General features: G+C 44.3%; 1 protein-coding gene across 1 annotated transcript in view; it reads right to left on the reverse strand.

Annotated features, from left to right (window-relative positions):
* Positions 1–126: 126 nt before the first annotated feature.
* Positions 127–14,101, reverse strand: part of MYH9 (myosin heavy chain 9) — a 70,666-nt gene continuing 56,691 nt past the window's right edge. Inside the window, exons 24-41 of the mRNA XM_030961008.1 lie at positions 13,865–13,988; positions 12,915–13,086; positions 12,107–12,319; positions 11,552–11,696; positions 10,872–11,078; positions 9,820–9,924; positions 8,430–8,582; positions 7,829–8,077; positions 7,124–7,336; positions 6,249–6,461; positions 5,732–5,893; positions 4,918–5,046; positions 4,483–4,571; positions 4,152–4,275; positions 2,869–3,077; positions 2,342–2,450; positions 1,843–2,015; positions 127–1,677 (exon numbers count right to left, since the gene is read on the reverse strand). Coding sequence (XP_030816868.1) covers positions 1,557–1,677; positions 1,843–2,015; positions 2,342–2,450; positions 2,869–3,077; positions 4,152–4,275; positions 4,483–4,571; positions 4,918–5,046; positions 5,732–5,893; positions 6,249–6,461; positions 7,124–7,336; positions 7,829–8,077; positions 8,430–8,582; positions 9,820–9,924; positions 10,872–11,078; positions 11,552–11,696; positions 12,107–12,319; positions 12,915–13,086; positions 13,865–13,988 — 2,910 coding nt within the window. The 3' untranslated portion in view covers positions 127–1,556. The remainder of the gene's footprint in view (positions 1,678–1,842; positions 2,016–2,341; positions 2,451–2,868; positions 3,078–4,151; positions 4,276–4,482; positions 4,572–4,917; positions 5,047–5,731; positions 5,894–6,248; positions 6,462–7,123; positions 7,337–7,828; positions 8,078–8,429; positions 8,583–9,819; positions 9,925–10,871; positions 11,079–11,551; positions 11,697–12,106; positions 12,320–12,914; positions 13,087–13,864; positions 13,989–14,101) is intronic.

Consider the following 14,101-nt stretch of genomic DNA (forward strand, 5'->3'; position numbering starts at 1 on the left):
GAATATGGGCACAAGTTTCTTACTCAATTTCTGGCAAAAATGTAACAAAAAGCAGAGTTTCTGTGGCTACACAGGGTCTTCACTGCACCCAGGAAAGGAGGGAAGGGCAACACACAAACACACAACTGCAGCACATGGATAATCTTTATTGGTATCAGTGGAGCACCAGTAAATCATTACTGAGTGTAGTGGTGACACACAGCTGAGGCACATGCTAAGGCACTTTTATTATATAAAAAAATTTAAATTCTTCTGTGACAGCAATCAGGTCAGGAAGCTCCTCCATTAGGGTTCTTCAGGCATACAGTATGGTGCTTCATATTTAAATCTTACTTTGCTCATAAGTAGGTCTAAATGCAGCATATACAATATGGTTAAGAATACAGGTAAATCCAGCAACCAGTGTATGGTGTAGAAAAGTAAAGACTATCTATATATAACCATGGTCCCAAGAGAAAGGCAGTGATAAAGACCTTTATTTTTTTCTTAATTACTTATTACAAGAAATACAAAGGCCTTACATATATCTGTGCAGATTAAAGGGTTTTTAATATACTCTTAGTCAATGGTGCACAATAACTAATCCCAACCCCTGGTTACAGAGCAGGTGCAAGAGGTTTGGAAATGTCAATAAGAGGAATTTCCCTCCCCTTATCCCCACCCTCTGCCCCCTACCCTATTAAATTCCTCTAGATTCTGTCTATTACCATTAAATATATTTGGTCCCCCAGAGATTCTCGGACAAGCACAAGGACATTGCTCTGCTCCCCCAGCCTGTCATTAACTACTGGTCCGCACTACCTTAGATGAAACCGCTCAGAGGCAGAGACACAAACAGGACATCATTGCACTTCAGAGATCTGTCCAGACAGGAAAAAGAAGAAGGGAGGAAAAAAGAAAAAAATGGGAAAAAAAGAAAAAGACGCAAGAAAAAAAAAATAGAGACAACTTTGGCAAGTCCCCCCAGGTAAGCTATCCCAAGAGGAGTTTCCATCTTCAGCCCTCCCTGGAAACACAGGGAAAGAAGAAAGGGCAAATTGCCATGGCCAAAGCACACCGTTTTTCCTGAAACTGCTCCCAAACCACATGGGTGGGCAGATTAAAAGAGGCAGAAGTCTGAGGTCACTGAACATGATTGCCGAAAGCAAACAAAGAGGGAGGGGAAAGAACACAGAATGAAGCTTCCCTGCAGCTAGAATTGAAGACAAAAGGAGATTTACAGCAAAAATAATCTTTCCCTAGCCCCACTCCCTCCAAACTGTAAGGATTTACCAGCAGACTTGGCACAGACAGTTCTATAGGCCTTTGCAGTGGCCAAACTGCTGGTCAAATTTCGGAGCCCTGGCTCTTTGGCATTAAATACAAAGAGGATTAGGAAACTGGAAAGAGGAGAAAACTAGGAACACAGATGCCCGATGGCTCCAGACACACAGACCTGGGCTTGCTCTGCAGATCCCCAGCCAATTTAGGAGGAGAGGGATTGCTGGAAGTCCAATGGAAGAGGGGAGGGTAGGTGGGTCACTCCCTCACATGTAACCTGGGTCAAATGGGAGGAATTATTCAGTAGCTTTGGCATCACCAGCATCTGCCTTGCCATCCACTTCCTCGTCGGACACGGACTCTCCTGTTCCCTTCCTGACCAGCCGGCGCGTCATGACGAACGGCAGGTCCCCACGCCTAGGGAAGGACACACAGCACATCAGCAACGTTCCACGAACTCACAGGCAGGGCAGGCTCTGGGATGAGGTGGGGAAGCACCGGCCCTGCTGTTTGGTGTGGGCAGCTGCACAAAGCCCATGCTGCACCGGCTGCCAAGGCATGGCACAAAACGCTCCTCCTTACCTGAGTTTGCTCTTCAGGGAGCTGACTTCTCTGTTCATGGCATCCGCTGTTTCGGTGGCATCCTCCAGCTCCCGCTGCAGCTTCCTACGGGATGCATTGGCTCGCTGGGCCTCCTCTTCTGCTTCCTCCAGCTGGCGCTTCAGCTGCTTCAAGCGCATGTTGGCCTTGTCCGCCTGAGCGTGTACGGGGCAAAAAGTGATAACAACTCAGTGATTCCCCAGAGTTGCAGCACAGTACTTAGAGCAGTAAAAAGCAGAGTTTCCAAAGCCCCCTCTTTCATTTCTGAAGGGAATTTCATAGGTCTTGAGGGGTCCTAGTTTTTCTTTAAAAGAATCACATTTTCATCTGTCTCATCTTGTAATTATTACAGTGACAGAGAAAAGGAGAAATCCATAGGATGATGAATGCCTTGGTTGTAGAAGGAAAAGCCTGCCCCCCAGAAGACTCACAGACACTGCAAGTGTCTGTCATGTGTCTCACAGACACATCAGGTACCCACCTGATCTTTGAATTGCTCAGCATTACGCCTTTCATCATCCACCTGTAGCAGGATGTCTTTCAGCTTCTTCTCGGCACGGCGCACCTGTTTGCTGGCAGCCTGGCGCTCCCTGAACACAAACACAGGGGGACTCAGACAACAGCTTATCTCCCACTGTCCCCAACAACATCACCTGACCTGGGCAAGTTAGAAGTGAGGAAGATAGCAAAAGTCCTCCTTAACTTAGGAAGAAAAGGGGATGGGAAACAATGTTCCCCAGAAATGACCAAAAGGCTGATGTCACATGGACAAGAGCTACAGAGGGGCAACAAGTGTACCACAGCTACAGTTTTAGGAGTGGTTGAATTCAGAAGAAGCTGTAAGTGTTTACTGTGAAAAACAAGGAAGGTGTGCCAGGATCTTACTTCTGTGCTACCCTGTATATCTAGGGTGAAGCTCTCACTCAGACAAATCAAAATTAAGAAGAGCTTAAAATCCCAGAAGGGATGGAAGCTGGTAAAGCAGACAGAGTTTCTTCTAGTACATACTTGGTCTCCATGTCCAACTGCTCTTCCAGCTGTGCTATCTTTGCTTCCAAGGCTGTGATGGTAGCCTTGTACTTGGACTTGACAGCACTCTCCATCTCCTGCAGTTTGAGCTTGAGCTCCTTGTTCTGGCGCTCCATCTGCTGGCGAGCGTTCTCGTTCTTCTGCGCGTTGCTGCGCTCAGCGTTCAGGTCGGCGTTCATCTGATCGATCTGCACCGAGACAGAGATAAGGACTGCTCAGCACAGCCAGTGCTCCTGCTCAAAGGTTCATTTATTTCTCAGAATCAAAAAGAACAAGGACCCTGAGGGTGAGCCGAATACTTGGAATAACTCTGATGCAGAGGGAGCTATCTGTAGGCAGGAAACTTCTCAAAGTATCTCAGTTTACCCAGATTTTCAAAGTAATTCCTTGAATAACAGGTTTATCAACCTCCTCTTAGGGCTAACTAAATTTGCCAATCACATTCACTGCCCTCTGGGGCTAAGGCCATGGTCTGGCACTTAACAGTAATTATCAGCCTCTGAATTACAAAAATCCTGAAGCAAGTGGATCCAGTACATGTGCTGTACTAATTTATTGGTTTTTTGCTGTCTATTTCCAGTACAAAGCAGCAGCTTTAAAATACTGACTTATAGAGGTAAAAGGGCGAGAACTTGCCTACTTCCAAGCCAGGGCTCTGGCTAATAGTCAACCATGTAGAGAACTACACTCTCGTCTATTGGAATTAATAAGCCCTTTGGAAAACCATCAGCCCAGATCCTTGGCTTTGGAGTGCTAAGAAAACAGCATGCTTGACTCTCAAAGTTGGGCAGACAAAATAAGGCATGCAGCAGGCAGACCAAGATTGCGGTTTCTATAGCAGCCTAACAAATTTCATATGTTCAGTCCATTTGAAACAGCATAGAACTGGCAGAAAAGTAATTTTCCAAACACATTGTGGCACTCTTCAGCACGTCAAGTTGGAGCAGCATGCCACAGATCATCTTTCTCAATATCCCTTTGTACAGAAAAATGGACTGGGAGGGGGTTGGTTTGGTTTAAAATAAACTTGGGAGATTGTTCCAGCTACTCAATAATTTTAAATGGTCAAAGCCAGTGAGTTAAGATAATTTTGGCTGCTATTTTCTGTACTGTAGTATTCAGCTGTTTCATCTTGTTCACACCTCTGGCCTTCTGAGGGCCTGCACTGTGCACAAGGCAGCTGCTGGCATTACTCAGAGCACAGCTGGACAATTCACAGACACCAGAGAACCCCCATGGGCTGCTGCAGCCTGAACAGGTACCTGAAGATTTGCCTTCTTGAGCCGGTCATTGATTATCTCAGTGTTGCCCTGTTCTTCCTCTAACTCCTCCTCCAGCTGAGCTATCCGTGCCTCCAGGCGCCTCTTCTCCTCCATGGCCAGTGCTCTGCAGGACACAGAGTCATGAGAGCATTAATGCAGCACTGATGGCATCAATGCCTCAGGGAAAACTCACCACTTGTACACAAAATTAGCTCAGTCTTTAGGGACCAGAGGGGATACAGTGTGTGCTGCAGTCTATGTTAAAAAAAACAGGCCAAGAAGTGTTCTCTCACAGCAGCTCCTCCTCCCTCAAACGGGGAACATGACTCACCCTTTACCACTGTTGTTGGCAATCTCATCAGCCAGCTCATCCCTCTCTTGCTGGGCTTGGCGCTTGGCACGCTCAGCAGCTGCGAGTTCCTGGAATGAAAACGAGACAGACACTGATCCAATAGGAAGCTACCAATTAATGCAGCATAGGAAAAAGGAGTTACACTGGTAATGGCTGGTATGGTCTCCAGCATGATCCAAAGCTAATTCTATGACATGGCTTGTTCCCTGTCCACCCCACAGCTTCCTTTGCTTTGCACACTCCTATCACAGCTGTCAGGAAAGGGCCAAAGTCTGCATTTTGAATGGGACCTCATATTTGAGCGAAGCAAAAAGTACAAAATAAAGGAAATAAACACTCCAGCTTAGACTGCTACATATAGTTCTTGGCCAAAGAAAACAAACCAACTCTTCATTTTCATGCATATTCCATTACCTCCTGCAACTGGATCATCTCTGCCTCCATGCTTTTCAGCTTCTTCTCGTTTTCTTTGGCCTGTGCCAAGATCTCTTCTCTGGAAGTACGTGTGTCCTCCAGTTCCCGCATGTAATCCTTCATTTGTGCCTGAAAACAGAGAATAGAAAGAGATGAATTTCAGAGCACTCATACTAAGAGATGTGGTTTGTTTGTCTTATGGGAAACATGGATGGAAAACAAATAGGGATTCATTACTCTTCAGCAACCACAAAGGTTGCTGTAAAAACAAAAGGAATCATCCTTTTTGCATTTCACAAGTAACATGTAAAAATATCAATGGAAGCAAACAGGATTGCTTTTTCTAGAAAAAAGTTTTGTCAGATAAATGGAGAAGGGAAGGGAAGGTACAGGGAGCTTTCTAGTGAAGCAATGGAATGAACAGTCTAGGGAGGATTTAGTTTTTCCTGAGAACAGGTCAGACACCTGCTTGCAGGAATTTAAAGAGCACGACAGAGCCATCTTGGGGCAGGAGTATGCCTAAATGTTATTTAAGGTTCTCTAGCTTTGCATCTCTGTAATCCTTTCCAAAAACAGGGACCTTGAAGCAAGCACTAGAGCGGACTTTGCCTACAGCTTGTCTCCCAGGGAGGTAAACAGGCAGATGGGATTAGAAGGATGCTTGAGAGTGCCAAAAGATCTTTCACAGTGAACTGCTGCAAGATTCTGCTGCTCTTGTGACACTGATGCAATGTTCTGGCAAGGTGAAATGTTGCATCCTGTTTCCCTGGGTAAAAACTCTGCCCTGACAGCTGGAACAGCTGCAATGCTTCACCTGCAGTTTGCGCAGCTGCTTGATGGCTTCTTCGCGATTCTTGTTAGCAGTGTCTATATGGCTTTCCAAATCCTTCAGGTCCATCTCGAGCTTCTTCCTGGCAGCCACAGCCATGGAGCGCTGTTTTCGTTCATCCTCCAGTTCTGCCTCCATCTCCCGAACCTGTGTGGAGCAGCAGAGGCATCAGCATTTCAGCTCCTTCCTTTCCCAGCACCCACTTCTCGCACTCCCCTTTCAAAGGCTGTGTAAGTGCAAGCATGTGACTTGTCTTCATTCTCCCTGGCAGGGGGATGGGGCTGACATTCCTCACTAACAAAGCCCCACGGGTTCCTGTGATAGACAAAGACTATTGGAACAATCACACACACAAGGGAGGAAGTCTGTCACAGCTTTGCAATATTGCCTGGAGTATTAACATTAACAACAATCTTTGGATTGGCACTGCCTGCCTGACCGTCTCTGGACACAAGTGCCTTTGTGCGCAGAATGCATTGAGGATTTACAGAGCGGTTCTTACTTGTCTGATCAGCTGTTTCTTCTTCTCTTCATTCTGCTCATCACGGCCCTGGAGGTCCCGGTCAAACTGTGCCTTCATAGCCTGTTGGTTCACTTCTAGCCGCAGTTTGGCATCCTCTGTGGCCTGCAGTTCATCCTCCAGCTCTTCCAGCTGTGTCTTCATCTCCTCCACCTGCTGCTCCAGGGCTCGCTTAGCTTTCTCCAGCTCATGGACCTACAACACAGTACCACACGTGAGGTTTCCACAGAGTGCCAACAATTTAAGCTACTCTAACAGAAAAAAAGGCTAAGAAGAGCCACTCACATCAGACTGGATACAAGAACACTGCACCTGTCCCTTGTATTAGGGCAGATGCACGCTGCCAGTCTGAACCACAACTACTGTTCTGATTGTGTGTGTGAGGGTGGTGGTGGGGAAAAAGAGAAAAGCATTTGTCAGCCCAGTTCTGATTTAGTCAAGACTTACTAGAGGTGGACACCTCCAGTTCTGACAGAATTCAAGAAAATACTTGTTAGCCTCTGAATCTATTATTTTCCTTAATTAACATAAAATTTCTCTTTTTTTGAAATATTGGAGGTAATGTCTTCCACTGCCTGGCTAATTGCTGTATTTTACATATCAGGTTCACACCATACCTTCACCTCTGCCACAAGGACACTAGGTAATTTTCAGCTTTGATAATGCCTCATTTGGGTTATTTCCAACCCACTTCTACCACTTAGTGACATAATACAAACATAACATTCACAAACTCACAATGTATCCAGTACTCTCTACAACGTTCCTCTGTGTTACCACTGGCATCAGCTTTTTGCAGTACAGAAGTAACAGTATCGACTGTGTGACATTTCCCAACACTTCAACTGAATACTTACACTCTTCCCAACATCATCCTTGGAGCTCATGAGATCTTCCATCTCTGCACGGAACTGCTTATTCATTCGTTCCATCTCAGCCTTCTGCTCTATGGCTTCTTCCAGGGCTCTGGCCAGGGACAGGGCCTTGGTCTCCTTCTCCCGGGCCTCTGCCTCAGCGCGGTCCCGTTCCTCCGCATACTTGGCGGAGATGGTCTTCTCCTCTGCCAACAGCTACAAGAGCACAGCATCAGTATTCTGAGAAATCACTGATCATTTGCTAACAAGGTAAACATGCATCTTCTCATCAGGGCCTTCTTAATAGTGTTCTTCCAAGGATAGCAGGAATCAAGAAAATGCAGCTTCAGAGAATGAAGCCCACCATCCCATCGCTAACAACTGTGCTGACCCCAAGTAAACAAATGCCTGATTTCCTAGGCCTCCAACCTATTTTTTTTAACCTTCTTGAGATGATTTGCAAATGATACTTCAAACTCAATATTGGTTTTGATAGAAATGTTTTCCTTTGGGAAAAGGAACATTGCTTAACTTCCTATTCATAGAACAAAATTAATTCACTTCTATTAAAGCTTTTTTCCTCCACTCTACGTGCTCTGCCTTAGTTCAGAAATAAATATGCATTCTCCAAACAGTATTGCTTAGGTATTCTTAAAGCAGACCTATAAATAAGATGTACCTACTGAATGCTTATGACTGAAGTCATACCTGATCAAACTTCTTCTGCTTCTTCTCTAGGTTGGAGACGATCTGCCGCTGATGGTCCAAGTCCACAGCCAGGTCATCCAGCTCCTGCTGCAGGCGGGTCTTTGTTTTTTCCAGCTTGTCATATGCAGCTGTCTTCTCTTCATATCGCTGGCTCAAGCCCTCCAAGTCCTTCTGCAGCTTCTTCCTGGCTTCCTCTGCTGACTCAAGGCAGCCCAGACCATCATCCATCTTCTTCTTTGCATCTATTGCCTAAAGGACCAGGATTGCACATGAAGCCACAGAAAATGTTCTGTGCAGTTTACCAGCACCAGAAGTTTAGGACTTTCAAGTAAGAGAGTCTGAAGGTACTACTCCCTGCTACAGATAATACTGTATGACTGAATTCCCAAAGGAATTCCTGGACAGAAATCTACAAGCAGTTCATATGATTATCATCAGAGACCACCTCATTTCTTCTCTCACCCAAATCAGCAAAATCACCCTTCCTCTGGAAAGGTTGTGTTACTAGAAGTCAATTCTGCATTTAAATCTTCTCTCAAGACAGACCTGTGCTTATCCTTCCTCCCTAAAGTCACTGGTTTATGGGATGCAGACTCTGTACCTGTTGCTGAAGAATAGAGATCTGTTTCTCCAGGTTTCTCTTTGCCTCCTCCTCTTCTTCCAGTTGCTCCTTGAAAGCATTCTTCTCATCTTCCATTTGCTTCAGCTTAGTGCTGAGGCTCAGTTTGAGGCGAGTCTCCTCCTGCAGCAGCTCCTATAAAGCAAACACCCCAGTGGAATTCAGCACCACTTGTTGGATTTAAAGGCTCACAATCCTCATCCACTCTCTCCAGGAGTGCTTCTGAAGTTGAGTTTAAGCATGCAACTAATTTCACAGATAAGACAACTGAAGACAGAATTTAAATAACTGCTTTTCAGTGAGTCAGTACAGAAACAAAATATTCAGAAGGGTCCTATTCTCTCCTACACTCTAATCATTAAAGTACACTCCTTGCCACACAAGCCTTTCTCAAGGCTTTACTGCACAAGCTTTTCCACAGTCCTTTCTCAAGTCCTCCAAGTAGCACAGAGAGTATTCAGACCTTTCCCAACAACAGCATGACTGTACTCTGCTATGTGTCTCTCTCATATTCCAGTACCAAAGAACAGACCCAAGTGCTCTTGCATGGTTAAAAACTATGCCGGTCTCAGCAGAACTGTACAGTACTGGTCATTTACCAGCTTAGGGCACAACAGCATTGACTGACTTATGCTGCCAGTGCTTGAGCTGAAGGATCTGTAAAGATTAACTCATCTTCAAACCTAGTGCAGAATTTTTGTATTGTGCCCTGTCTTTGAATCTGTTTTTTAAAAACTAGTAAGTAGACACAATATCAATGATTGTCCAAGGCTACTTATTATTGATGTGCTCTTCCTTTCCCTTCCAACCTTCTTAGCACTCCATGCTTGACCTTAAGAGTCATATTCTGCTAACTGTTAATGCATGTTTTTCCCAAAGTGTAAGACTAAGGATGATTTAACTCCTGAAAAAAAATACAAAATTATTTTAATCCATCACTTCCCCAACATCCACTGGGAAATAAAACTTTCTGCCTAATTTGACAAATTTACTGGAAATCACATATGTGCGCACACACACAGACACCCTGTCAAATACTTGACTATGAAGATCTCACACAAGAACTTCAAACAAGCACTGAAGTCAGTTGAAACACTTAAATGCTCTCAGGTGGAAAACTGATAGAGGACTTCTAAGCCCAAGACAAGGAAAGTCACATGTTCCACAGGCTGAGGAAGCAGAAGGAAGGTAACCAGCTTTTTTCTGTAGAAATGCTCTCAGTGCCACACAGTTTAAACCCCTTAGCAAAAAAAAAATCCAGACTCAATCCTTTGAATTGTTGTATAATCAGTACTTAATGGCATCCGGAGTGATTTCTCCCTTTACCAATCTGTAACAGACACACAGTTGCCTTGGTTTCCAAAGCACTCACCTGTGTATCCTGAAGCTGTGATTCCAGAGCAGAGAAATCCTTTGCTAATTTGATTGATTTACTGTCAGACTGGTTCAGAAGACCTGTGACATTGTCCAACTCGACCTGAAGGGGAGATCAGAGTATCAGTTACTGAACGCATCATAAAAAACAAAGACGGGAAGAGGTGAGCAGCTAGGAGACCTAAAACTGAAAACGGAGGCATCTCTCAACAGGAGGGCATGTGTATAATCTTTCAAGGAATGAACACATCATTTCCACAGTTCCAGGAATTAAATATGAGAAGTTGAAATGAGATTTTTATTTCAGACCTCTATTGCAACAGCCTTCTGATTTTGGTTGGTTTGGGTTAAGGCCTATATGAGATTTTAGCCTGGTAAGCAATTGTAAAATTTTTTATTAAACTCACTCTCTTTTATTTTATATTATCTGCTTCAGGACAAAATTTAGAGTCTCAAAATTACATTTTCATGCTTCAAAAGGTTGTGCATATGCTAGTAGTGTTTGACTTTTAATGACGACCCTCCATAAAGGAGAAGGCCAAAGACAATGTTTTGTGTCACTCTAAGGGATTTGCTGCACCTTTGAAGAAAGCCATAAATTCACACATCATCCTTGAGACATCAACCATGTGACAAAACTTCCAGACACCATCTCCCACAAGAGTTACACAACCACCAGTCTGTGTGTGCCCCCCCAGGTGCTCCAGCAGCTGAGTGCTCACAGGGCTGTGCTGTGCAAACGACTGCCTGTCTTCAGGGGGCACAGACACTCTGACTCCTTGAGCCTTACAAAACTCAAACTCCAACACCAACTGCTTATTTCACCTTCTCAGGGCTGCTCAAAATAAGTAACATCAATCCAAATATGCTGGTCTGGCAATGAGGTAAGGAGTTTGCATAGCCCTTGGGAAGCAAATGATGGATTTCCTGTTTTTAGGAACATTATCCTCAGGAGGAGCAGAATTTTTGAACTAGGCATGGGGAGACACCACCCTACAACTTTTTCTCTTGAGCCCTGGGCTGAAGCTAAGCAAAACCCATGCCACTCACCTGCAGTTTGTTAACTCTCTCAGCCAGTTCAGTCTTCACTCTTTCGCCTTCTGTGAATTTCACCTGCAGCTCCTGGAGCTGAGCATCCACTTTTTTCCGCTTGTGCTCAGCATCGCCTTTGCCCTGCAGAAGAGCCTTCACCTCATTGGACAGTTCAACCTTCTCACTTTCCAGAGCTTGTTTTGCTTTCTCAAGATTTGCTTTCACCTGAAGAGGAAAAGAAAAGGCAACAAAACCCCTCAGACTTTACATATGGCAGGTTCCAGTGAGTACATGTTTTTCCAACAAGCAAGCTAATGCTGTATGTTTAGCAGTTAAGTTGCAGACTGCTTACTCAGAAAAAAACAAGATGAACAGTCTGTCACTGATTATCAGGAGACAATCTAACAATCAGAGAAGACAACAATACAGAAAAAAGTCCTGCACCATCAGATTTCCAAATTAGAGGTTGTACAAGCTAACAACTGCTAGCAGTGAGAAGAATGTCTTGGATGTGCAATATAACATGCCTAACAGGAGAAAAAAGAACAAATGCCACTATTTAAAACAGCTTTATATATGCCTCATGGAGAAAAATGATCTAGCAAGGGAACATGTTTGAGTATCATGAACACTTTGTGCTCTTCTGCGCTGTCATTTCAGGTTGACTGCTTTGGCCCTGTGATTTTTGTTCCACATACCCGTTTGGTTTGTTCTAACTGCTCTGCCAGATCTTCAATAGCTTGTGAATGTTTCTGCCTCATCTCTTGGATTTGAGCCTCATGAGTCTTCGCCTCATCTTCAAGGGTCTTCTTCAAAACCGTTACTTCTTGCTCCCTCTTTGACCTGCAAAATTCACAAATTCCATTTAAATGCCAAGGAGGGAATTAGACAGAGGTGTATATCCACCAACAGCACCTCTAATGCATGACAATCCCAAGGTCTGTTTAGGCTATAAAGATACTTTTCAAAGCTGGCAGCATTATTTCTGCCTAAGAAGTAACAGCCTGAATGTACCAAGGGTTCAGGGGAACCACTGATAATTTGGTTAGGGAGCAAATCAACTTTCTGACATCAGGTGAGGTAATACAGTCCTGACTAGGGCTTGCACACCACCTCCTTCTGTAGTCACTGAGGCTGCTAACCTGTGATAAAGGCAAAGACTTGCTATGGTAAGAGACTGAATACAGCAGAATTATTAAAAACAGCCAAAACCAAACCCAAATAAAGATAACACAGTCCCACGCTGGACTTACCTCAGCTCCTGCTGAGCAGCTGTAGAATCTAATGTGTCTTCCAGCTCTGTTTTCAATGCCTCCAGCTCTTCTCCCAGATCCCGCTTCTGTTTTTCAGCTTTATTCCTGAATGCTCTCTCTGACTCCAGGTCTTCCTGCAGCTCGGTGATCTGGGATTCGAGTTCCCTGATCTTCTTCAGGGCCATGTTCTTCTGTGCTGCCTCTTCTTCCACTCTGTGTTCAACATAAGGTTCTGGTCAGAGGAGACTTAAACCATACACAAATTAAGACAACCTGTCCTACCAAAAATAATCAAGAAAAGCTGGTATTGGTCAGCTCTACAGTGTTAAATTCAGACTTTGATCCATATACGATCTACAAATCCTAAACTCTATCTCTCAATACTTGAGACAGCGCAATTACTCACCTTAAAGAAGGGGACAGAGAGGGACTGACAACAGAAGAAAGCAGAAGAAAAAGCACCATTTTACAATGGAAATCGGACACTTTACCGAGTAGATGAATACAGAAACTACCAGAGGGACACCAGTGTGCTGCCACTACTTTTTAATCACAGCTTAAGGATTACTACTCCAGTCAAATGCATGCAGTGCCTATTGAATCCATAGTCTAGTTCTGGACAGAGAATGTGGCAGTGAGCAGCAGCTAAAGAACTCTAATGCCAAGGACATGGATCTTAAATAGTCCACAGGCTAAAATACAACATCCACAGGTTGCATTTATGCCTATTCACCCTATTCCAAGTGACACAAGACAAGAAATACTTCCCAACTAGGTGGTCCCTGAACCCCACAGGTCGGGTTCTCACCTAGCTAAGGCTGCCTGCAGCTCCTCTTCCTTCTTGGCCAGCTGCATTTTGAGTTCTGCAATCTGAGCCTGCAGCTCAGCAATCTGGTCATGCAGATCAGTGGAGTCCCCTTCAAGCTTCCGACGAGTCTTTTCCAACTCCTGCCTCTGCTTTTCTTCACGTCGCAGGCGTTCTAATGGAGATGGGGACACGTTAAGTTACACACTCAGAACATTGTACAAGCACAGAAAAATAGATTTAAGCAGTGATTTCTTTCCTGATAACACAACTGTCCAAATTGTACCTGGACTGCATTATTTTGTCAGGACCTATAGAGGCATCTACTCCATCTACTCTATTTTGCCCTCAAAATTTATCTGGGCAATTTCCCTTCCCCTCACCTTACAGCCAAACCTCCTTTTCCCACCCTCACTGTAACAATGCAAACACAATGCCAGCCTCACACCACGCAGGCGTAAGCACCCATTTAGTGGTGCTGAACACAAGGTCTGCTCTCCCTTTACTGAAACTAAACAGGCAGTCTCCAGAAGAATATCCTCCTAGAACTCTGAAGAACTTGTGCAAACAGGCTATCAGAAACAGCACTAACCCTGACAGATCGATGCTGCCGGAAGTAGAAAAGTGGAGACACTTCCACAGCAGGAGAAGAAAGAAAACCAGCCTCTCTTTCTCCATTGGCCTGGCTGCTTTGGAGAGGATTTTTATTTAGATCAAGGGCTCAGCTGACAAGGCACATAACCTTCAGCCAGACAAGAGCACAGCTCTATCAAACTGATCAATAGCTCACACACTATAGACTAATTTTTAACCCTTCAGATACTTGGGAGGACTAAAATTCTTTCAGAAATGAAACTGAAGTTCAACAAATTTTAACAAGAAACCACCTAAAACTAATTAGGCAAGTCTTTACAGGATCTGTCTTTAAAAAAAAAAACAAAACCCAAAACCACCTTCAAGGTCAGTGATCATGGCCTCATGTTTATTCTTCAGTTTGGCTAAACTCTTAGATTTTTCCTCTTCCTCTGTCAGGTTTGTTGTAAATTCAGACATTCTGTCTTCCAAGAGTTTCTTTTCCTGCAGAATTGAGAAAGAAGAGTCAAAAGAGTTGCTGGAATAACAGGGTATTTTTCCAGATCTGACTGCTTAGAAATGTCAATGTCATGAGTGCCTATTCCTGCTACAAGGAA

The sequence above is a fragment of the Camarhynchus parvulus genome, chromosome 1A (genome assembly GCF_901933205.1).
Source record: "Camarhynchus parvulus chromosome 1A, STF_HiC, whole genome shotgun sequence".
Taxonomy (NCBI): domain Eukaryota; kingdom Metazoa; phylum Chordata; class Aves; order Passeriformes; family Thraupidae; genus Camarhynchus; species Camarhynchus parvulus.